The sequence below is a fragment of the Mus caroli genome, chromosome 10, assembly GCF_900094665.2.
Source record: "Mus caroli chromosome 10, CAROLI_EIJ_v1.1, whole genome shotgun sequence".
In the NCBI taxonomy this organism is placed as follows: Eukaryota; Metazoa; Chordata; class Mammalia; order Rodentia; family Muridae; genus Mus; species Mus caroli.
The window spans coordinates 2,128,390-2,154,177 of NC_034579.1; the positions used below are offsets into that span (position 1 = coordinate 2,128,390).

The 25,788-nt window shown below is 39.8% G+C and overlaps 1 protein-coding gene across 12 annotated transcripts in view; it reads right to left on the reverse strand.

Moving 5' to 3' along the window:
• Positions 1 to 25,788, reverse strand: part of Syne1 (spectrin repeat containing nuclear envelope protein 1) — a 444,430-nt gene that overhangs the window by 387,184 nt on the left and 31,458 nt on the right. For all 12 annotated transcript variants that reach the window (XM_029482408.1, XM_029482403.1, XM_029482399.1 and 9 more), the window contains exons 3-4: positions 12,984 to 13,079; positions 6,111 to 6,194 (exon numbers count right to left, since the gene is read on the reverse strand). In XM_029482408.1, the coding sequence (XP_029338268.1) occupies positions 6,111 to 6,194; positions 12,984 to 13,079 (180 nt within the window). The remainder of the gene's footprint in view (positions 1 to 6,110; positions 6,195 to 12,983; positions 13,080 to 25,788) is intronic.

Sequence of the window (25,788 nt, forward strand, 5' to 3'; positions counted from 1 at the left end):
AAAGATCCAACAGAGAAAGAGAATTTCAGACCAATTTCCCTTATGAATATCGATGCAAAAATACTCAATAAAATCCTCGCAAACTGAATCCAAGAACACATCAAAATGATCATACATCATGACCCAGTAGGCTTCATCCCACTGATGCAGGGAAAGCTTAATACATGGAAATCCATCAACGTAATCCACTATATAAACAAACTCAAAGAAAAAACCACATGATCATCTATCTTGTTAGATGTTGAGAAAGCATTTGACAAAATCCAATACCCCTTCATGATAAAAGTCTTGGAAAGATCAGGAATTCAAGGCCCATACCTAAACATAATAAAAGCAATCTACAGAAAACCACTAGCCAACAACAAACTAAATGGAGAGAAACTTGAAGCAGTCTCACTAAAATCAGGGACTAGACAAGGATGCCCATTTTCTCCCTACCTATTTAATATAGTACTTGAAGTTCTAGCAATTTGCAAATTCATCTGGAAAAAGAAAAAAACCTCGGACAGCAATAATTACCCTCAACAATAAAAGAACCTCTGGGGGAATCACCATGCCTGACCTCAAGCTGTACTACAGAGAAATTGTGATAAAAACTGCATGGCACTGCTACAGTGACAGACAGGTAGATCAATGAAATAGAATTGAAGACCCAGAAATGAATCCACACACCTATGGTCACTTGATCCTTGACAAGGGAGCTAAAACCATCCAGTGGAAAAACAAGCACTTTCATCAAATGGTGCTGGCACAACTGGTAGTTATCATGTAGAAGAATGTGAATTGATCCATTCTTATCTCTTTGTACAAAGGTCAAGTCTAAGTCAATTAAAGACCTCCACATAAAACCAGAGACACTGAAATTAATAGAGGAGAAAGTCTGGAAAAGCCTCGAAGTTATGGGCACAGGGGAAAAATTCCTAAACCGAACAGCAATGGCTTGTGCTGTAAGATCAAGAATTGACAAATGGGACCTCATAAAATTGCAAAGCTTTTGTAAGGCAAAGACACTGTCAGTAAGACAAAAAGGCCACCAACAGATTGGGCAAGGATTTTTACCAATCAAGACTAATATCCAATATATACAAAGAACTCAAGAAGCTGGACTCCAGAAATTCAATAATCCCATTTAAAAATGGGGTACAGAGATAAACAAAGAATTCTCAACTGAAGAATACTGAATGGCTGAGAAGCACCTGAAAAAATGCTAAACATCCTTAATCATCAGGGAAATGCAAATCAAAACAACCTTGAGATTCTACCTCACACCAGTCAGAATGGCTAAGATCAAAAATTCAGGTGACAGCAGGTGCTGGAGAGGATGTGGAGAAAGGAACACTCCTCCATTGTTGGTGGGATTGCAAGCTTATACAACTACTCTGGAAGTCAGTCTGGCAGTTCCTCAGAAAATTGGACATAATACTACTGGAAGATCCAGCAATACCTCTCCTGGGCATATTCCCAGAAGATGTTCCAACTGGTAATAAGAACACATTCTCCACTATGTTCATAGCAGCCTTATTTATAATAGTCAGAAGCTGGAAAGAACCCAAATGTCCCTCAACAGAGGAATGGATACAGAAAATGTGGTACATTTACACAATTGAGTACTATTCAGCTATTAAAAACAATGAATTTATGAAATTCTTGGAGAAATGGATGTATCCTTAGTGAGGTAACCCAATCACAAAAGAAGTCATTAGATATGCACTCACTGATAAGTGGATATTAGCCCAGAAACTTAGAATACCCAAGATACAATTTGCAAAACACAAGAAAATCAAGAAAAGGGAAGACCAATGGGCAGATACTTCATTCCTCCTTAGAATAGGGAACAAAATACCCATAAAAGAAGTTACAGAGACAATGTTTGGAACTAAGACGAAAAGATGGACTAACCAGAGACTACCCACCTGGGGATCCATCCCATAATCAGCCATCAAACCCAGAAACTGTTTCCTATCCCAGCAAGATTTTGAAAGGACCCTGGTATAGCTGTCTTGTATGAGGCCATGCCAGTGCCTGGCAAATACAGAAGTGGGTGCTCACAGTTATCTATTAGATGGAACACAGGGCCCCCAATGGAGGAGCAAGAGAAAGCACCCAAGGAGCTGAAGGGGTCTGCAACCCTATAGGTCGAACAACAATATGAACTAACCAGTACCCCCAGAGCTTGTGTGTCTAGCTGCATATGTAGCAGAAGATGGCCTAGTTGGCCATCATTGGGAAGAAAGGCCCCTTGGTCTTGCAAACTTTATATGCCCTTAATATACAGGAGAATGCCAGGGCCAAGAGGTGGGAGTGGGTGGGTATGGGAGCAAGGTGGGGGGAGGGTATAGGGAACTTTCNGGATAGCATTTGAAATGTAAATAAAGAAAATATCTAAAAAAAAAAAAGTTTGACAGAAACTGAATTGCATTATTTTCTATGCTGTCAATTTGATATTTAATACATGATTCCTACATTTTTAAAAGTGATATATGGCTGGTCTATGAAATAAGACACTGGCAAAGGAAGCCTTCTCTTTATAAATGATACCTGTTATAATGTGTCATTAAGGTTTTTACTCAGACATTATTAAGAGGAAGAACTTTGTTCTTATACTGATAACTCACTATTCCTCAGAATAGAATACAATACTGCTGCCAGACAGGTAAATGGGGCATGGAATAGCCTAAAAGCTTCTAATATCATGTCCATTCTACTTTCTGTGGAAAACTCACTGACAGTGATTGAGAACAGAATCACACTGTCAGAGATGAGAGCTCTGGATACAGTGTCAACACTGCACAAAAGAAACTATAGCTGTCTGTACGCATATCCCTCTGCCTGTGGTTTTCCATGGTATCAACTCACCCAAATGTAAACTGTTTAAAGAATACAAGCTAATTTTGCTTCAAGTTTGCAAGTTCAAGAAAATATTTAATTACACATTTGTGGAGTATTGAATTTATTCAGAGAATATGAGTGGCGAGAAAGTAATTGAAACACCCTGACTTCTGGAAGTCTGCTGATATGCGTCTATAAGGCTGGCTGGATATTGCTCCATGCAGACATTTTCTACTCCCACAAAGTAGATAAGGCAAAATCTGAGAGCTGCAGCCTGTTGGGAAGGAAATGTTTCCATATCTAATGCATGCATACATACCTTCTGACCTAGTAGCCACATCTAGGGAACTACCTGGATATATATCTTCATTGCTGTGCAGGCATTTCTACTCACTGTTATAAACTACATCATTATTTCTAATTGAAAATTAATCAGAACTGAGAATAGTTTATAAACTATGCCTTGCCTAGGCAGAGAAGTACTATATAAGTGTAAGAAATGAACAAGGAAATCTATATAAATTGATTTAAGATGATTTCTTAAATACACCTCTAAATAGAAAAGCAAAATATTATCTACAGTATTCTAACTTCATGTAAGAAAAAAGGAGGTGCACAAAAACACACCTTGCTCATGGACAGAAATAGAAAAAGGGAGTCAGAAACTAGAGACTGGGTACCTGAAGGTTGGGAATATGGCAAATGGACATGGAAGAGTGGAGGAAGGTGCAGAGAGAGCATACAGTACTGTTAAGCTTTTACTCTAAGAGCAATAATGATGGCTAACTTCTCCCAATAAGCAAGAAACTCAAGGCTGTGTGTGTGTGCGCATGCAGCAGAATGGAATATAAACAGTAACAAATGAGCATGAGTCTTTTACATAGAGAAATTTAAATATATTTCAGCAAATAGGTAAGGACAAATTAACCTAGGCCACAAAGAAAGTGGGTTTTTTTTGTTTTTTTTGTTTGTTTGTTTGTTTGTTTGTTTTTTTGATAGATACCAACTGTAAAGTCAAACATAGGAAGATGTGTACAGAGACTCCCACTGGTGCATGCATTAGCAATTCTGAAACTAGTTTGCATTTAGATTAGATTTGAAAGAAGAGAGTATGTTGCTCATGAAATCTAGGTTACTCACTATCAGATACAGCTGAAACAAATGAGCATAAAAGGCCAGAGGAAACAGTTTGGTGCTGGCTTGGAATCAGAAGTATTCATGAGAATTAGTATTTTATCTACATACAGACAGAGACAAAGAGACACACACATGTAGGAAAACTCTCTCTCTCTCTCTCTCTCTCTGTGTGTGTGTGTGTGGTAAGTAAAGGGGGGAGGGGAAAGGGAGGAAGATGTTTACAAAAGTATGAACATATGTATTAGAAAAGTCACCTATTTTCTAGGTCTGTTTTCTAAAAGAGCCTAACTGCAATGGCACCCCAGCAGCTGCCACACACGTATCCAGCAAACAGATCTTGCTCATAGATACCATTCACAAACAAAACCAAGAAAACCTCCTTGGAGAAGGGGTCAATTTCAGACCTATGGGAGGGAAAATATGAGATAATCTAAAACACATATGACCATATGATACAAAAGAAATGAAGTCAGGCCTATAGGATGCAGACACAGCTGAAGGACTCTCAACAGCCAAAGCTAAAGTAATACAATAACACAGCACAGAAACATATCAACTATGACCAGAAAATAAATCAAATATATAGAGTTAATACAAAAAGAAATAATTAGTTAATAAGTAGTCTATTTCCTTTTAGAATACTGTGTGTGGGTGTGTGTGTGTAGAACATAAAGTCATCAGTGAGCAAGTGGAACAATAACTATTTGAAGGAGTTAAAATTTGAGAATTAGGTGGGCTGGTGAGATGGCTCAGTGGGTAAGAGCACTCGACTGCTCTTCCGAAGGTCCAGAGTTCAAATCCCAGCAACCACATGGTGGCTCACAACCATCCGTACCGAGATCTGGCGCCCTCTTCTGGAGTGTCTGAAGATAGCTACAGTGTACTTACATATAATAAATAAATAAATCTTTAAAAAAAAATTTGAGAATTAAATCATAGCATGGTCTCAATTATCTCTCTAAAATTATTTCTCAACTCTAAGTGAGAAAGTAGCAACATTATCATATGAAAATATTCAGATGCAACCTACCTCATATAAAAACATTTAGACACAACCTGCTGTGATTTCCATGTGTTCCTGGCTTTTCATGTGAAAATATAATCTTTAAATTCATGTCAATAGTATTTGTTGAATCTCTCTCAGACAGGTTACTAGGGTCAGATTAGGGTGCTAGCATGGGGCCTCTCAGGGCAGGAAGAATAAACCTGGACTGACACATGGGTACTCTGTCTCACTATGCAATGTTCAACAATATATTATGATACAGTCAGAAGGCTCTTAGATGCACCAGCTTCTGGAACCATGAGAAAGTGATGTTCTAGTCTTCTTTATACATTATCCAATACTAACTATTTTGTGATAGCCACAGAAAACAGACTAGGAGACTAACTTATCAAGTGATGGATGTCCACACACCATGAGAATTAAAACAGAAGCCTAGATCCATTCATAAAATGTACTGGGAAGAATTTAATATTGCTTCCCTGGAATTCTTGCCAACAATGTGGAACTGCAATCTAGTCAGAAGAACACAGCACATAAACCCAAACTGAGAGTTCCCAAAAATGACTAACTAGCAGAATTAAAAGTGTCAAAGGTCATGAAACACTAGAGAGCATGGAGACTTGCTGTAGAGTTAGAGACAATGAGATGAATGGTGTGGTGTTGGATTGAATCCTAGGACAGTGGTACACAGACCATGGTCTATACTTTCATTAACGATGTTGCATTAGTTTAAATTTTCTTATTTTGATAATAGTTCCATCATTACATATGTTTTTTATGTTTGTTTTTTATTGTGTTTTTGAGACAGTGTTTCTCTGCATAGCCGTAGCTTCTAGAACTCACTCTGTAGACAAGGCTGGCCTTGAACTCAGAGAACTGACTGCCTCTGCCTCCTGATTGCTGAGATTAAAGGCATGTGCCACCACTGCCAGGCTCATTTCATATGTTCTTAACCCAGAGGGAGTTGAGTAAAGTGAACTGTGGTCTCCTTTTTGCAACATTTCTGTAAATCTAATTTTTTTTACTCGACTGCCTCATGTAGTACAGACAGCGTGCAGTTATACCCCAAAGACAACAGTTAGAAAGTCAGTAGACCCAAGCTTTCCCTCCAGTGTTTCCATTTCATTTCATTTCTTACCTTCCTTCCTTCAAGGAATTTGAGTGCGGTGCCAATGTTAGCCACAGCATGAATACGCTTCACCCGGTGTCCTTGTTCACAAGGCTGGGGAAAGAAACCCGTAGCAGTGAGGACAGGTATGACCATTACAAGGCTTCAGATTCCATCCAGCTGTGTTAACATATATATTGAAGAGACTTGAAGAGCAACCACCATGACCCCACCTCAGGGAGGGAAGCAAGTGTGTAAAAGCGTGGCATCCCAGCAGTACTTGCGAGACATACGGTTCTCAATAGAAGTTCGAGATCAGTAGATTATCTTCCTGCAGTGTGTTTTCCCAGCTGATTTCCACGAGTTAAAGTTCAGCAAATTCTCATGCTGTCTATAGACACAGTCACTCTTTCATGGCAAGACATATTTCTAGGAAAAGTGTTTTTGGTCAGTCATACCCTTTTTTTAGCTATGAGGACATGCAAGGATATTGACCATTACTAGTGTCCTTTCTTAATTTGAATGACCAAAAATTTGGAGCAAATGAACCAAGAGTAAAACTGAGATTTCCAAGAATGCTTTTTTCTTCTCGTTTCTTCTTTTCTTTTCTTTTCTTTTCTTTTCTTTTCTTTTCTTTTCTTTTCTTTTCTTTTCTTTTCTTTTCTTTTCTTTCTTTCTTTCTTTCTTTCTTTCTTTCTTTCTTTCTCTCTCTCTCTCTTTCTTTCTCCTTTCCTTCCTTCTTTCCTTCCTTCTTTCCTCCCTCCCTCTCTTCTTTCTTTCTTTCTTTCTTTCTTTCTTTCTTTCTTTCTTTCTTTCTTGTATGTGTCTGTTCAATGCTCTATTTACATGATGAAATTCACTCTTTGCATTGTCTATCACACTTAGCATAAATACCCAAAGGAATTTCAATGAAGTAGATGGTTTTGTTTACTGAGACAACCAGCATTAATGAGATGACGTCATTTTTCTCAAGGTTCTCATCTGGTAGAGTGGCCCTCTTCCATGTGAACCTAGAGCTCTAAATAACATACCAGAAATTTCAAAAACAAGCTTTATGTTTCCAATGGATGATAATTTTAGATTATAATTTTTAAAAATTATAATAGGAGATATTTTATATGGTTGTTATTGCCCTTTCCTAGGAACTTATTTATATCAATGTATGACTGTCTCATAACCGCTCCATGCATAGAGCACAGGCTTAGCTTATATAATTAACTATGCTTTACCATGGCCAAAGCATTGTGAATCCATCCCTTAAGATAGTCAAGACTCCTAAGTACCAACATTCTGTTCTTTCATCCCACCCAGATACATTCTTACTTCCTGTCTTCCTACACTCTTGGCAAACATTTTGCCTTTCTAGATAGATTCAATTCATTTAAATGCAGTCCTAAAAGTACTTATTTTAAGGAAGGCACAACAGCTCACATCTGTCGTCCTAGTTCAAAGTTGGCTAATACAGGAAGCTTACCATGATCTCAAGGCCAGCCTGGGTTAGAGACTGAGGCCATATCTCAAGAAAAAGAAACACACTAAATGTTGAGCTGTTGTCTTTAGTTAAAGGGTATCTCTGTACTTACCCCTTGAGTCTTCCCTACACTTCCCTGTTTCCTCAAAGGGTCCTCATTCACAGTCAGCCAGGTATGCATAAATGTGTCTACTCTCTCCTGATAGAAACCGGATCCTTTCCAAGACATTTCTTCTCAGATTTTGTAAAAGTACAGTTTCTCTTGGGCTTACTACCCCTAGAATTTCTGAGTCAGGGACAATACGACTTTCAATGTTTAATGGCATACTTTCCCAGTATACTATGCTATGTTCTCTTTTGCAAGCATTGCAAAGATAATTGGTATAAACCCCCTTCAGAATTTGATTTGACAGATGGTTTTTCCAAATTTTCAATTCTTCTTATGTACTGTATACACTCAAGTGCTCATCTGAATATCCCTGACCAGCACTGGCATAAACATGTCTTCCTCTAACCTGTGGATTTCTTTTGTCATATTCTTTCCACATCTCCTGTCCAAGTTTTCCATTGGGTCATTGCTATCTTATTGATTAGTAAATGTACTTTATATATCCTTGCTATAATCATGTTTTAAGTCTCTCACGCTGTAAACTGTGTCTGCCCTAGGCTAGTGGGCAACTTCTTATGTCACCTTATTTTTCTTTGTTCTTAATTTAATTTTAGTCACATTAAGTGAAAACAATCACACCCAGAACTTTTTATCATATATTATTTTTAAAACTCTGTTATCTAAAAGATGTTCACCTATCTTCTCTAAATATGGCAAGACCTTGTACCATTAGATTCCAAAAGCAAACAGATATGAATTGTGTGCACATATGTTTAAGCTCTAGAGAATAATTTTCATGATTTTTTTAAAATTTGTGTTCCTCCATTCTATTTATTGAATTATCCCTGCTTTCTTCCATATCTGACATGGACATCTAAGTTATATTGTAAAATTCCACTATGCTCTATCTATTCTTGACTTTATTAAATTTATCACTATGAATACCCCATACCAACCATTCTAAGTACATCTATAAATTGGGCATTCTTGTAGAATCTGATGTCTAGTCAGCGAATGCCTTCTTACTGCCTTTCTTCTTCAGGTGTACACTGGATCAGTGAAGAAGAGATAAGCATCCTTTGTGTTATCCTCGCTCATATTTGTATCTGATTTTCATACAATACCCAGCCCTAGTGAGTAGCTCTTCTCAACATGTTGTAACCTCTTTGAGAGCATCAACCGTATTTCACTCACCTGTGTTTCTCCAGAGACATAAGGTAGTGTTGTATTCAGAGTGCAGATCTGAGAAATGTTAGCTTGCCAGTAGGCAATACACACAGCAGAATTGAGGCATCTTTAGTGAACCTGAAGGGCTGTTGGTGCTCAAGCCCTCCAACTATCTACTGTTCATGTTCATATCAGAGTGGATTATTAGGCTCCCCGAATGTAAAGTGGTAGAGTTATCCAAAAAGCTTGCTTCTGGATCAACAAAACAGATTTAAAAAAATCCTTCTCCACAGTCATTGTTATGTGCCTGTGGTGTCCCTATTGTTGACCATCCCCATCCTCAACTTGGCAAATGCTCACATTCTGTAAATGTCACACAATTGCTACTCAACCAAACAGGGAATCTAAGAAGAATACTTTAAAATGTTTATAATTTCCTTAAATAAAATCAAAGCCAAGGAAGCCACTGCTGGTTATTAAATGGGACTAGACTACAGAGACCTCACCCTGGGATGTTAGCCATAGGAAGAAAGCTAAACCATTTGGTCACATTTCCTGAATGTCTACTGCTTGTGGACGTTGTACATCGTGGTGCGGAGCCTAGTGCGCACCACGATGTACAACGTCGCTTGCTTCTGGATCAACAAAACAGATTTAAAAAAATCCTTCTCCACAGTCATTGTTATGTGCCTGTGGTGTCCCTATTGTTGACCATCCCCATCCTCAACTTGGCAAATGCTCACATTCTGTAAATGTCACACAATTGCTACTCAACCAAACAGGGAATCTAAGAAGAATACTTTAAAATGTTTATAATTTCCTTAAATAAAATCAAAGCCAAGGAAGCCACTGCTGGTTATTAAATGGGACTAGACTACAGAGACCTCACCCTGGGATGTTAGCCATAGGAAGAAAGCTAAACCATTTGGTCACATTTCCTGAATGTCTATCAGAGCCAGAAGCCTGCAGGGCAGTGCTCCCCACAGAGCTACCTCCACTCTGGGATAATTACAGAATTCCCTGCTGTGCCAATCCTCCTAAGGCAATGCTTTGTTAACAGTCTTGCTTTGAAAAGGCTCTGAAAGAATACCCAGGGCCTTTATTCCTTTGCACCATGCTCTCCACCTCCATGGGATGGGGATGCTAGATCACAGCACACAGGCATGTGTAAAGCAGAAACCACATATTTATAACCTCCGTGTAACTTCAGTTTAGGTGCATGAGAATCTTAAAGGGCTTAATATGAATACATAATGAAAAGGTCAGATCAGAAGTTCTCCTTAAATCCTATTCTCCCTCTCTGCCAACTGAAGCTATGAAAATGTTTGCAGCCTTTGTGGTCCTGTAATTCTAACTATACATGAATGAGTAGGGCACTCACACAGAGGAATGTTTTAACAAAAGTCGATTACTTTTTTTTTTCAGAATAATTTAACCCAGAATTTAACTGACCATGAAAAAAAAATCTCATAGACAATAGGTCAAATACAATGGCAGAGATGCCTTTCATTTAGAAAGTCAGGTGTACTCTTGCAACACGCATGTGAAGGCTCCTTCAGTCTGCAGGTAAATTTAGGAGGATTTGGGTCCAGAAGTCAGGGGAGTACACTTTCAATGTGATATTCTCTTATGCTAGCACTTGTCTGGTTTATTTAGCTGATTTATATGGCTACACGGCTGTTCACATGTGATCTGTTGGGCTCATCCCACAGCACAACAATTGGGTATATGTGGCTGTTTGAGGAGGCATTCCCAGGTAGCTAAAGAGGAAGAATGTATTGGGAGTAAGATTGCAAAGGAGGAAGAAAGCTAACCAAAGGTGTGCTACTGGAACTTTCTGCTGAGGGCAACTAGAACTAGGTCCTACGGGGACTTTACTGGCATGCTTCTGAGACACTGCTCTCTGCACCATATATGTCTCAGAAATGTACTTTCTAAAGCTTCAGAAACAAGCACCAATTCCCAGACTCCTGTATTCACTACATAAAAATCCTGATTTTTGGTGGTTTTTTTTGTTTGATTGCTTGTGACCAGAATTCTCCCAAATTTAAGACTGACAGATCAACTGCTCAGCTCTACTCAAGCCTGAGGCAGCAATGCAGAGCAGTGCTGTTACAGTATGCATGGAGACACCTCTCATTATGACCAAAAGCAAAAATTAAAGGTGAGCTGAGGTGGTAAGAATCTGTCCCTAGGTATCTGCTGCCGCTCTGTGCAACCAGAAGGATTTGCACAGAATTCTCACCAGTCTGTATTTTCCAATGAAGTCTTACCACTTACTATGTTCAGAAAAAAATAAATAAAAACTCAATCATCTCTGTGGCAATGGTTACAAAGATATAAGAGATAAGTGGAGGAAATCCAGGCCCCTGGGTATCTGGAAGGAACACAACACTGCTTGTTCTAGATGCAATATCCTGGAGGAAACAGAACCCAAAGTTAGGTCTCTATAACTGCTGTCAACCTCTCAAATTTGCTTGTTTTATGGACTGTTCCATTTTCCGTTTTCTAGAATGAACTCTGGAGTCCCCACAAAAGCAGAGCCCTTCATCTAGACTTTACAAAGTCTAACCAAAGGACAGAACACTTCAGGAGAGATTTAGACTCCTTCTATTTGGAGGAGATTGGAGCAGGCTGAATGCCTAGGTGATGGCTCCTGCCCATTCTTCAGAGTTCAAATATAGAGCTTGGATTTTACTGCTACACAGGATGATCTGAAGTGTGGCAGATTCCAAGAACTTTGATGGTCTCTGCATTACCTGTGTGAGCAGTTGTCAACGTATGGTGGTAGGGACTAAACCAGCACATTTATCTACCAGATAGATCACATTCAAAGAGTGTTGTCATCTCAGATACTCCTCGACTTGGCAGAGCCTGAGGATCACTTGAACATGAGTTACAAGTCAATCAATGTGCCAATCCCTCTCTATGCCACCCTCTGCCTACAAGAAGTTACATTTACTGACATTTATTTTCTTTCACAAGAACACAGTTTTATCAAAAAGATCATAATAAAAGAAAGGGAAGCTCTGTCAACTCCAGACTTCATGTGTCGCTTTAACTCTGTTTCCTAATTGTAGCAAGTATTTATTTTAAAATCCTTTACATCTATGAGCTACTTACTCTTCTACTCTGATATGGAAAAGACATATTCTAATATTAAAGAACTACATATTTTAGTTTCAATAATGTAATGAAAATGTATTTCACTGCTCTCTGCTAATGCTGTTTGCACTCTGTTGGTTCTATGGGATGTAACAATATCTCTCTGAGTGCTCTATTCTTGTTCCAAGGGATTGTTGATAGAGGATGTCAGCAAGAACATGGTAAGTGCCACAGTGCTTTCAAACTTAATATCCAGCAGACAGCTATATACATACACAGAGAGAAACCAACAGTTCCTTTGAATAGGAAACAGGCACAGTCACTGTTCATTTTTGTCAATTTGACACTAAGCTGGAGACAGTTGGAAGAAGGAGACTCAACTGAAAAAATGCCTCCACCAATTCAGCCTGTAGGCAGGTCAGTAGGACATTTTCTTGATTAATGATTGACATGTAAGAGCCCAGGTCACTGTAGGTGATGCCAACCCTGCGTTGTAATACAAAGCAGGCTGAGCAAGCTGTAGAAAGCAAGCCAATAAGCAACATTCGTCCATGCCTTCTGCTTCCGTTCCTGCCTCCAGGTTCCTGCCCTAAGTTCTTGCCCTAACTTCCCTTCAGTTATGGACTAGGACCTGAGAGTCTGAAGATCAAATTAACTCTTTCCTCCCCTACGTGGTTTTGATCAGAGTTTTATCACCCAAGTAGAAAGCAAAAGATGAAAAACACTTAAAGTGACATAGTTGGTGATTTGTAATTTATAATCCTGGTGATCATTCCAGAATCTTAGAGATGCATTGTTCATCACATCAGGGTACTGATCGCCTCATTCCTCTTATATAACGTGACTTTTGTCATAGTGCTTCTTTTCACAGGAAAAAGAAGGTTAATGTATTCTTCATTTCTTAACGGAAGAGATAGGCCAACGTTTCCAGGTTATTAATAATGATTAAGGAAGAAGTTTCTCTCCTGTTTGTAGTACCCCTTAGGTACACAATTTAGTCATTCCAGATGGTCACTATTGAGTATGTATTATGGTCAGAAGAGATCCTTACCAGTTTCTGCCCAGACAGGACCTCCAGTAGAGCAAGCAGTTTGATGCCATCTTTCATGTCTTCAAAAAGGTCATCCACCACCATGGGAGGCTTCCGCTGCAAGACAAAATGACACTCATTGGGGGGACATTTTTATACCTCATCGTACATCCATCTGTCCATCTATTTCTTATTTTTTCTGAGTTGAACCAATGCCATCTTTATGCCAGACATATGTGTTACTACGAAGCTATACTCCAGACCCCTTGATTTTTTTTATGCAATTATCAGCTACATGGTGAAAGCTTCCAAAATAAAATTAGACCAGTGTAAAGGTGGACATCTAAAATCCCCATTATATCCTATTACTGAATTCAGAGAGTAGAGCTCGTGCCTACCTAGAGCTTTCACCACTAGTGTTCAGGGTACTGGAATGTAATCTACAAACTACCAGAAGAAAGAGATAAACGCCAACCCAGTTATAAGCCTTTAGATCTACAATGGTGGTCTGCCTGCCAGGCATACTGGTGCAGTAGTGGCAAAATTGTTACAGGAGTAACCAACTGCTACCTGACAAGAATTCAGGCTTACTCTATGAAATGGAATTTGTGCCTGACGGTGACCAGGTATCCAAGAGCCTGAAACAAGATAGGCCATGGACCCAGGTAGGCAAAATACTACTGTTCTGTTAAAAGAACATAGAAATAAAATATATCCTAATGCATTCTGCTATACTCAGACATTGGGGTCTTGCTCTGCCATCATCAGAGAAATGTCTTCTTGCAGTAGATGAGATAAGTGCAGAGACCTGCCACTGGACAGTGTGCAGAGCATAAGAGATCTTGGAACACTCATCTCTAAGTTGGGTGCTTCTGTCATATCCCTCCCCTCAGGACTCAGGGAACTCTGCAGCAGAGGAGGCAGAAAGATCTTAAGAGCCATTGGGGATGGAAGACGCCAAGGCCTTCGAGACACAACAGGACTGATGCATGCTTGTGCTCACAGAGTCTTTGGTAGTATATATGGGCATGCATAGCTCTGGGAGGGATGAGGTCCCAGAGCTGAGAAGTAGACACAAACTACCATCCATAACCCAGAAGTTACTTATAACCACTCACATGGGAAAAATTAGTTTTTTCCAATGGAGTCTCACTAGAGATGATCAACACAGAACAAATTTAATGGTGTTTGTGGAGCTTTTGAGTCTCTCACATTGCTTTATCTGGGCTTCCCCCTACCCCAGTTACAGACCTTGTGCTTATGTACTATTGCTTGCAATTTTATTTTCATGTGCTTTCTTGTGTGCAAATTTGTGTGTCTCAGTGTCAAAATGTGTTTCTTGTGCTTTTTCTGTAGATATTTTCTTCATGTTTATTTTGTCTTATTATGACTTGTTTATTTTGTTTTTGTTGTTTCTTTTCTCTTCTCTTCTATTATTATTGTCATTATTATTATTATGTTTATACTCATATTTATGTTTATGTTTATATTCTAATGAAAGAGAAAGAAAGAGAAGTTGAGGATTTGAGTGGGTAGGGAAGTGTGGAGAATCTGGAACGAGTTGGCAGAGGGGAAACCATAATCGGAGTATTTTGTATAAAAATATATATTTCCCACAATATAAAAGAATCATTATATTTAGTGTTCAGGCTCTGATTTGTATACCAGCTCCTTTCTAGAAAGGGCATTTGTAACAAAGGGTGAGATGGTGTGAGACAAGAGAGGAAAGTACAAACTGACAGAGATGAAAGCAGCTGCTGATAGAACCCCTGCCTTTCTCCTGACAGAAGGGAGCAACTTCACCATGAACAAGGCGCCTTATGGGCCTCAAGGAGCTTCAGAGTCTGAGACTGTTCCCTGAGGCTATAGGAGCACACTTGACTCCTGCAGTGGGTAGGCTGTGCTGTAATTAACAGTCTAGTACCCCCCCCCACACACACACACACACCTCCTCTCACAGGACCCTGAATCAGGAGCCACAAGCCCAGCAGTGCACTTATCCTCGCTAATCCTCTATGCAAGAAAAGGAAAGGCCAGTTTACACCTGAGTGTCTTTAATGTTATCAGGAACATTAATGAATTTATTGAAATACTAAGTAGGCTGGAGTTCATGGCAGACCTAGGGAACCTCAGCAGTAATGATCCATAGAGAGGTCCCTAGAGAATGAGTGGCATGCTCACCATGAGTCCCCAGAATAAAACTCTGCCCCTTGGTCAGAGTTCAAGCTGCACGTTTTTCTGATTCCTACTGAACTTTGTTTGTTAAAGGCCCAATGCTTTCCTTTCAACTGATTTCCTTTTAAAACTGTGTTCTAGTTAGAGATATTGAGATGCAGTGTTCTTCTGAGATCTACTTTCTTCTCTGCCCGCCGACAGGAAGCATTTATATTTCTCTCACTGACTTCATGAATTTTGGAGGCTGAATGTGATAGTTCTAATTCTAAATATATTTCTCTTTCTTTATGAAGTGAACAGCTGAACACATTTTATCCTCCTGCGGTGACATGCATGCTCAAAAATAAAAGCCTTTGCATTTGCAGTCACTCCTTGGAGGACACCACCATTCATGCTGCTTCTTCATAACATAGCAAAAATTAATATTGACTTTACATCCTAAGCACAAAATACATTATTTAGAACAAAAAGCCATTATAATAAAAACCAACACGATATAAAGCAACTTATTGCATTGCCCATTTATCACCATTATAAATGGAATACAGGCATCATTCAAAGCACTGACTTGTAGAAAAATTTAAAAATATATGATAACTTTGGTGACAAAATACAAATTAAGTTTTACCTGGATATATTAGGAAAATTGGAAACTCTCACACACTAGCAAACATTACAAGAACTTCCACAACAAGGACATCATGAGTTTTGCAGGCAAATGGATGGAACTAGAAAATATCATCCTGAGTGAGGTAACTTAGAGCCAAAAGGACATGCATGGTATGTACTCACTAATAAGTGGATATTAGTCAAAAAAGTACAGAATACCCAGGATACAATCCATAAAACTCAAGAAGGTTAACAAGCTGAAGTGAGGATGCCTCAATCCTACTTGGGAGGGAGAAGAAAGCAGTGATGGGGAGGGGGGAGGGAGGGAGGGACCTAGGTTCAAGAGGGGACAGGGAGGGGAAAAGGGAAACATGATCAGGTATTGGGGGTGGGGTGACAGGACTGAAGCCCTGAGGGCCTGCAGAAAGAATGGAAACAGGCAACCTCAGGAGGTGGGGGGGGGGGAGGGGGACCTTCTAGAATGTACTGGAGACCTGTGAGGTGAGAGATGCTCAGAACTCAGAGGGAGGAGATGGAATTTGTGGAGTCTATCTCCAATAGAAAGACAGGACATCAAGTGAGGGAACGGGTTGCTATCCCACAGTCAAAAACTCTGACCCAGAATTGTTCCTGTCTAAAAGAACTACAGAGACAAAAATGGAGAAGAGCCGGAGGGAATGGAAGTCCAAGGCCTGACACTATTACTGATGCTATGGTGTGCTTACAGGCATAACCCTAGCATGACTGCCCTCCGAGAGGCCCAACAAGCAGCTGAAAGAGTCAAATGCAAATATTTATACCTAACCAATGGACAGAAGAGACCCCTGTGGTGGGGTGGAGGTGGGGACATCTTCTTAGAGATGAAGGAGATGTGGGATGAGGTACGTTCAGAGGACAGACTGGGAGGGGGATAATGACTGGACTGTAAAACCAGATTAAAGAATAATAATTTTAAAAATTTAATAATTTAAAAATTAAAAAAAAACTTTGGCTTCAAAGCTATGTTACTGCATGGACAATGATATGTATGGATTATATGTTCATGGATGACAAAATGCAAAGCTGATAGCATACCTGGGCAATAGCAATATAATCAGGTGACAACATGCAAGTGTGACAACACACATGGGTAATTACATGTATGCATGGCAATATGCATGGGTGGTAACATGCCTGGGTGGTAATGTATAGGTGATTACATACATGTATAATAGTACACATGGGTGCTAACATCCATGAATATTAGATGACATGCATGGGTAATATTATGTGTAGATGATATAGCATACATGACTGACAACATGCATAGATGATAACATACATGGCTGACAACATGCATGGGTGATATCATGTATAGATTATAACATGCATGAACACACACACTGTCACTAAACACACACAGTTCTCTGCTTCTTTGGAGCACAGTGCTTCATGGTACACCTAAAACTGGCCTTTGGAATAATCAACAGTGGCTGCTGGGCAGATCTTCAGGCCACTGGCCTCTGCCTAGCCTTGCTGACACCATTCTGCCCTTGACCCGCAACCTCTGTGACCAGCCAGCCCAACTGACAACCTTCCTCCCTCCTCTTCTTTTGCTCTTCTTGCTTCTTTTCTTATTCTCCCTCCTCTTCCTCTTTCCTTTTCATTTCCCTCCCTTGCTTTCTCTCCATCTTCCTTTCCCTCTCTTCTCTCCTTTCCTCCCAACTGTGGTCATATTCAACTGGGCCCCTTGCTCTTCACAAAATTGTCTGCATAGACATGACTCTTGAATCCTTCCTTCCAGGAGAGAGCTCCCTCAAGTACTATCAAGAACATGACAGATACTTTATGTATGTTTCTAGCTGCTTACTTGAGTATCTCAGTGAATGAAGATAAGTCTTGGATGAAATATATATATATGCATACATATATATGTATTTATATATATAAATATATACATATATATACACATATATAAATATATACATATATTTACATATATATATAAATACAAATATATACAAATATATATATGTATATATATATATACACACACATACACACACACACACACACACATATATATATCAAAAATCACCACAGAATTAAAAAGAAATACCATTTTGTGTCAAGTATTATTTCCACACAGTGCATAATAACTTTAATGACCATAGCAATTCATTTTTTCAGGAGACATTCAGATATGAAATCTTGTAGCTGAAGCATCTCTGGAGTTACATGTACAAATATGACAACAATATGACTTCTTTGGGCAGACTTGGCTCCTAGGGCTGTAAGCCAAAAGGCAGACAGCAATGAGGATAATTGATTGGAGCCTGACTTAGCAGAAAGTAGGGACTGGTTTTGCTCCCACTGCCTTTCAAGAACTGAGTAGAATGCGTCAAGCACTTTTCATGTTCATACTTAGGCTAAGCTGTCTCCTTTTTGTAGAATATTTAGAATCCTTACTTATCAGAGTCCCCCTTGGTCTTAGCAATCCCATATTTAGTGGAAGCAGGACATTTTTCTGCCTAGTCTGAGGTGTTCAAAAGTGGACCTCTTCATTGCACCAAAAATGAGGTACTTTCCTTCTATGCCATTCCTTCTAGAAGTTTCCTCAAATAAAATATATGTCCTATGATGTGGCCCTAACAGGATTTCCTGCCCTCTGACATGTCTAGAAACTCAGAGAACATGCTGAGATCTTTGTGGCTGAGAGGCAGGCACTCACTGAAGAGGGGGAGGCAGGGCGTGGTTCTCTATTTCTACCTGTCTGCCTTGCTTAGCCATAGTAGCCTGAGACCCTTTGTAACAAGGACCTCTGCCTTTTTCTTTAGACTGTAAGGAGCTCAAATGTCTTCCTCCTTTTAAAAAGATTTGTTTTTATTTATACAAGTGTATAAGTCAGGTGTATGTGCTAGTGGGAGTGTAGGAGTGTGAGGTGAGTTTGTGTATGGCACTGTGTGTGTGGGTGTGTGTGAACAACTTGAATTTATTCTAGTCTGTAGGCACCAGTATATATACATCTCTTAACTACCTTTTACTTTGGAATGTTTTTCATGATAAGACGGCCATATTTGTTATATCATATCAATGTTATATCCTGAAAAGAAATTCCTTTATGAGGGGAAAGGTATAAGAATTTGAAGAAAAACCATATCAGAAACAGCCACTTGCATGGCACAAAAATGTAAAGAACTCTCACATTTTAAAGTTATATGTAAAATGAAAAATGTTGGTGCATAAAGAAAATATCACAAGATAGCCATGGACAGGGTGTACATGATACCCAGTGCTTAACATCCACATTTAGGTGTTTATACACTTAAACCTGCTAGAACTTTCCATAAGAAAGAGAACAGAGTATATCAGAGATAGAAGATATTGTTGGACATCCAAATATGCTCAGAACTCTGGTATGGACTCCACATTTTTCTTTTGCATTTACAAAGAGGGAGTCTGAGTCAGCAAGACCAAGTCCCTGGCCACGATTACAAACGCTGAGTAACTGAGACCAGAGCACAGATCGGTTGTCATGGGAGCCACCTTGTTAGGTAGGCATCAAGCTTAGGAGAAAGGGGAAGGTGTTAGCATTAATTTCCAGAGTACAAGAACCTATAGATGTGACTGATTTAATATCACTATGAAAAATATTGACAGATGAGCATGACTACTAGTTTACTCTACTAGAAACAATGACTTCATTAAATAATCCCACTGTTCCATCTGGATTTGAAAAGACTGAACTGTAGTAACAAGAGCATTGTGTGTATTTACCATGTTTGCATAGATACAAATCAGCCTGGACCCTAGAGTGTCCCCTAACAACCACCATGCCACAGTCCATCCTGAACACTTCCACATTCTCTGCTTTAGTAGAGATGATGGCTGAGGCCAAATTAGCTCATCGTAGCCACGTAAGAATCCATCACCTGGCTCCTGTTGCTGAGGCTGCAATGCCCTGTGCCCTTCTCCATGATGGGTAAGTCACAGCATAGTCCTCAAAGCTAATCTCAGGATGAGTAGGGGACTAGTAAAACACTGGAAAGCTGTTCTATGGTGACAGGTGACATGTTATACCAACAAAACGGAAGTGCAAATTAGATTAGTGCATGGGAAAGGCACCTGGAGGGAAGTCACAGACCTGCAAAGTGAGTCACTGGCCTCTTCCCAAGTGGAGTCTTGTAGGAATGTGCACACAATTCAGTATTTTACTAATGACCTGTGACAACATATGTAAGTATCTATAGCCTGGAAAAGCCACCCAAGAGTCCGAGGGTCTTTCATTCGAGTCTGGGTACCGCCATGATTGACTCCAGATCTTCAGAATCTACCCTTTCCTCCCCTCTTCAATTTCACGGAAAAAAAAAAAAAGAAAAAGGTGTTTCCCCAAAACCATGCTGTCTCTATGCAATGACCTGAGCACAGTAGGATAGCATGTCTGAGGCCCTGACACAGAAACAATATAAAAGTGCAAGGTCTCAGCTCCCAGACTCTAATCAAAAAGGGGAAAACTCACAAAACTTTTTTTTTTAAATCCTGAGCAGGGCTGGGGCAGGCAGAGCAAGCCTGAGGAGTGCCAAATTAACCCTTTCCTGCCCGGTCAGCATATCTCCTTCTTAGTCTGAGATACCTGGAGTCCTTTCAATAACATCTCCTTTGGGGCAAATCTTCAAAACTCAATTTTGTTCTCTTGCTAATATATCTTGATTGGGAAGCATTGTTTTGGATGTGGCAATTTATATTTGTGACACTTCTCTCTTCCTGTTGGATGGTGACATTTGAGTGAGTGACTTCTATAAGATGGGACTATACATGGTCAGAGGATCCAGATTGTGTCTTTATACTAGTCTAATTATTAAAATTATAACTATGCTAAAATATTCATAACCTAATATGCACCACTTAAGAGTATAGTTCAGTCATTAGATATTTCCACAGGAGTGCTCTATCAGTCTCCAACTCTGTCTTCATCCTGCAAAGCTGAAACTCTAAACCCATTAAGTAACTGCAGTTTTCTTTCCTTCTCTCGGCCCCTGACATCCACCTCCAGTTCCTTTTTAAAGGTTTTGACTCCTCTTGGTCCCTCATATAAGCAGTGTAATGAAATGCTTGTGACTGCTTATTTCACTTAGCATAGTGTCCTCAAAGTTCCTTTACTCTGTAGCAAATGGTAGAATCCCCTCCCTTTTCTTCCACTGAATAAGATCCCACTGTGGCATCTACCACATTCTGTAAAGCTATTCCTCTATCAGTGAATACTGTGTTGCTTCAACCTTCTGGCCACAGTTGCAAATTCTTGCCATGAACTACATATAATGATACTTCTTGGCCCTTTAATTTTCAATTCTTTAGTTATAAACCCAGCAACAGAATTGCTGCATTACATGGTAATTCTATTACCAAATTCTTGAGGAAGAAACCACTCTCAATTTTTTTATAGTGGTTGAAAAGTAGAAGGAGAGAAATCTATTTCAAGCATGACTCTCGAATGCTATCCATTCATTAGTAAAGTTTGTGTGGTTTGGATGAGGACTATCTCCCACAGGCCCATGTATTCGAATACTTGGCTTCCTGATGGTGGTGTGTTTGGGATGATTGGAGATTTTAGGGTGTGAAGGGCTCTTGGAGGGCACACACCACTGGGTGTGGATTTGAGAGTTTGTAACACTAACTCACTTTCAGTTCACTCTATTTCCTGTGTGTGCCTGAGGTGCGAGCTCTCAGCTTCCTACTCCAGCCACCTACTCCCATGCCTCCCTGCCATCAGCATCCACAGACTAAAATAAGCTTTCCTCCTTAAGTTGCTTCTGGTCGTGGCATCTTATTACAGCCACAGGAAAGTAACACTGCATATCTCACAGAATCTCAGAGTCCCTATTGATAAATGTCACACTGTTATAAAATAGAGTTTCAGCATTAGGAATTTAGTCATTTACAATGTAAAGACCAACACACACACACAAGTACACATACACACATATACACACCTATACATGAATATGTACATATATACATATATGTATATACATATATACACATTTACATACATATATGTATATGATATAGATATACACACACACACATATCTCCTGTCAACTTCCAGGTCTAATCCTGTTGTCATTTACCATTCTTGATTTGGTCAACTAAGGACTTTGTTATTCATGGGTCAAGAGTTGATCAAATATTTTATTATGCTATGAAATGCTATGGCCTGTCACTTCGAGATAATGAATGCATATCCTATGGTTAATATTAATGATTATTGGATATTTAGTGGTGTCAGTAAAGCTGGACTAGAACATGTCTAAGGGGAAGCTCATGTTACAGATGCCCGCCTTCTTTAGGTGGTGCACATACTATAGTGTCAAGGGTTGCTAAGTATGGCACAAGATCATGGCCTGGTATATTCACAGTTCTGCATTTTGCACAAAGTGTTGGGAGGTATGAAGAGAAGGGATGACTCTAGTCTCATTCTGTGTATCCCTGATTCATCTGTGCAGAACATGGTCCCTCAGACCCAGGAACAGACAAGCTACTCTGGATGACTTATATATGGCTTAGGTAGGAAGATAAACTAAGGGAACACACGGGGATGTTTCCCATCCCACAGCTAACATAGGGAGCTCTCATTTCCTGATGGTTATCTGCAGGGTGGGACAACATCTAAAACAACAGGAACAAAGAGAAAGAGCGGAAAGGGAAGAGAGGTTAACCGGCAGATGTCTGGTGAGTTACCTCTGGAAGGGTCGGCCAAGAGCCCACTACACCACAATTTAACAAAGCGCCAAGCTAGTCTTGGCCCAGATTAATCAAGACTGTGATGATCCCCAACAGGCAGAACTGACTAAAATTAACATACTATCTAAAAGACCTTGCCATTTCACTCTGAAAATAAAATAGGCATTCCCAATAGCTCCACAAACAAGGTGAAGTAATTCAAGTACTTTGTATGCATCTGCTCCTCATTCAGTGTTTTTACGGAAGGGCTCCTGCTGCTATTTCCCACCATTCTGTAGCACAAAGGGGAAGCTACTTCCATTCTATTTTATTTCCTCTAATGGAGAACATAACCATTTCCACTTCCTTGATTATTTCATTCAACATCAAACACGGGTCCCAAAGGCAGTACCCCCTACTGCCCAGCTTCAAGTGTGCTGGAGAAAGCTCTGCTAAGTAATATTTTTGGGAACAATAAAATGTTTTCTACATGTTTTGCACAGAGCCAACACATGCCCTCATTTATTTCCTCTCTATAGTATATAGTGTTGTACTTGACACCTCTCTACTGAACATATCCGGTTACTGATCCATCCACAAGTTATACTGGTTTAATTTTTAAAACTTACCCACAGTCACCTGTAGCTACCCACACTTCAAACAGAAATTATTTTTCTCTTTTTTTCATGGTTTCACTTTCAGGACCTAGAATATCATCTTGGCTGTTAAATAACATTCCAAAATACCTGTCGGTATGTGAACATGACACTGTTTTAAAGAAGAAACTAAGCCGGGCGTGGTGGCGCACGCCTTTAATCCCAGCACTCGGGAGGCAGAGGCAGGCGGATTTCTGAGTTCGAGGCCAGCCTGGTCTANGCCTGGTCTACAAAGTGAGTTCCAGGACAGCCAGGGCTACACAGAGAAACCCTGTCTCAAAAAACCAAAAAAAAAAAAAAAAAAAAAAAAGAAGAAGAAACTATGACAAACTTTATCAATGTAATTATTAATCACCATAAACCTTGTGAGCTCTGCACCCTCAGTATCCATACCCTAACAGGTCGCAAGGTAATGAACGTGATGCAGCTTAAAATGGGCGTCTTTTGTAATCACTTAATTGCATACTAGAAAATAACTAATTTCAATTCAACTCCTCTAGATTTATGAAGGTCTAATTAACAACTAAAGGTTACTGTGTATGAAGTGATATTTTGATTTGTGCAAACATTGCAGAAGTACTAAAAACAGGCTACTTAACATATTCATGACCTTTTGTAGCTACTGTAGCGTTAAGAAAACAAGCCAAGAGTGGGTTGTATTTGGGCATTCTCTTGACCCCCTATGTCAGCTTCTTGAATTGGTTTACGAACAGGTCCACAAGGGTGTGTGCAAGGAAAGGGAGGACACCAAGAGCCCATTAAGGAAGCATTTCCCAGATAACTGGGAAAATTAAAGCAGCCATTAAAGCGATTTTCATATGAAAACATCACTTAGCATACGTCTATAGATCTTTAACCTGGAAATCCTAACTGTTCCCTTCAAAGGAATGACTGAGTTGAACTTGGTGCTTGTAATAGATTCCCAATGCATGACATAGCTATTCCTTACAATGCACTTCAAAACCTTGACTCCCAGATACTACTGTATCTGGAAATAGTATCTTACGGAGCTCATCAAGTCAAAATGTAGTACTTAGCATCCAGTGTGACCAGTATCTTCAGATGAAGAGAGAATTGCTGCATAGACCATGCAGAGGCAAAGACTTCAGTGTTGCAAGTCCAGACATTCACGATCAAAAGTTAGACAGAGGCAAGGAGATTCTTTCCCAAGTCTCAGAGGATTGCTGGAACGTCTGGATCTAGAATTGACATGATTCATTTCCTATTTTCTCTGTAAACAAGTGTGTGTGTGTGTGTGTGTGTGTGTGTGTGTGTGTAAGCACACGCTTAGCTTGCATGTATGCACAGGTGCATGCAGGCGTGTGTATATACCAGAGGTTGATAGCAGTCTCTTTGCTCACTTCCATCTTCCTAATTCTTGAGACAGGTCTCTTGGTAAACCTGAAGCTCGCTGAACCAGTGAGTTCTAGGGATCTACTTGTCTCTGATGTTACAATCATTTAGTGTGACTGGTTTTTTTTTAAGATTTATTTATTGATTTTATGTATATGAGTACACCATTGCTCTCTTTAAACACACCAGAAGAGGGCACCAGATTCCATTACAGATGGTTATGAGACACCATGTGGTTGCTGAGAATTGAACTCAGGACCTCTGGAAGAGCAGTCGGTGCTCTTAACCACTAAGCCATCTCTCCAGTCCTTGACCAGCTTTTTAACACAGGCTCTGGGTGGGGGGTCTGAACTCAGGCATGCACGTCACTGACTGCCTTCACATGTCCCTAGACACCATACACAATTGACTGCAGTTATCTGTCCATCCTGTTATTAGGCCCATATCACTGTATCCATAATTTCTAGTCTAGTCGATGCCTAGTACACACCGGATGGATGGGTAACTAGAGAAAGTGGTCACTGCTTGTCAAAGTGTGCCACAGCTTGACTCTTCCATGTGGAAGCAGGTAGAGGTGGAGTTCTGGAGATGATGAAGATGAGATCATGGAGGGAGGAGATTGATGAGCATCATTAGAATGGGAGGAAGGGGACCAAAGCCCGATGAAGATAGAAGAACTGCAGCACCATAAGCCAGGAAGGTGGCAGTCTTGTGGACCAGTCTCCCAGCACTTTGACCTCGGGCTTTGGGAGATTCAGTAGTAGCTGTTGGGCAAGCCATTCTCCCTGTGGAGTTTCCTTCCCAGAACTAACCTAACCAGTTAGGTTCACATTAGGGAGTCATGGGATAAACCCCAGCTTTGTCATTTGCTGAATTGCTAAGATTATTAATTAATGTTAAGCTTCAAGTACTTCGCCTGTAAATTAATGGAAATAGCACACTTGGTTGCTGTGAGAATAAAGTATAATAAAATATCAATTGGCTGAAGCTCCATTATCAGTAATATGTGCTCAGCAGGCATTTCACTACAATGTGAAATCAGAACTCACAATGCATGCTAACAAGCTAAGTGCAAATCTGAAACTGGGCTGGAATATCTTATCTGTAGAAATCGCTGTCTGGGTAATGATGACAAAACCTACTTCCTTTAACTAGAAGAATTAGAGAATAGAGCGATACACCTATTTTTATCATATTATTAAAAAGAGAATTACAGTTTTCTCACTTACAACAGGAGTCTCATCTTGGAAAGAAACAATCAGTTTCATGAAACCACTTGCTAGTGAAAGGAAATAAAACTTGAGACCTGTGATTCATGTAATGTATGTCAAATA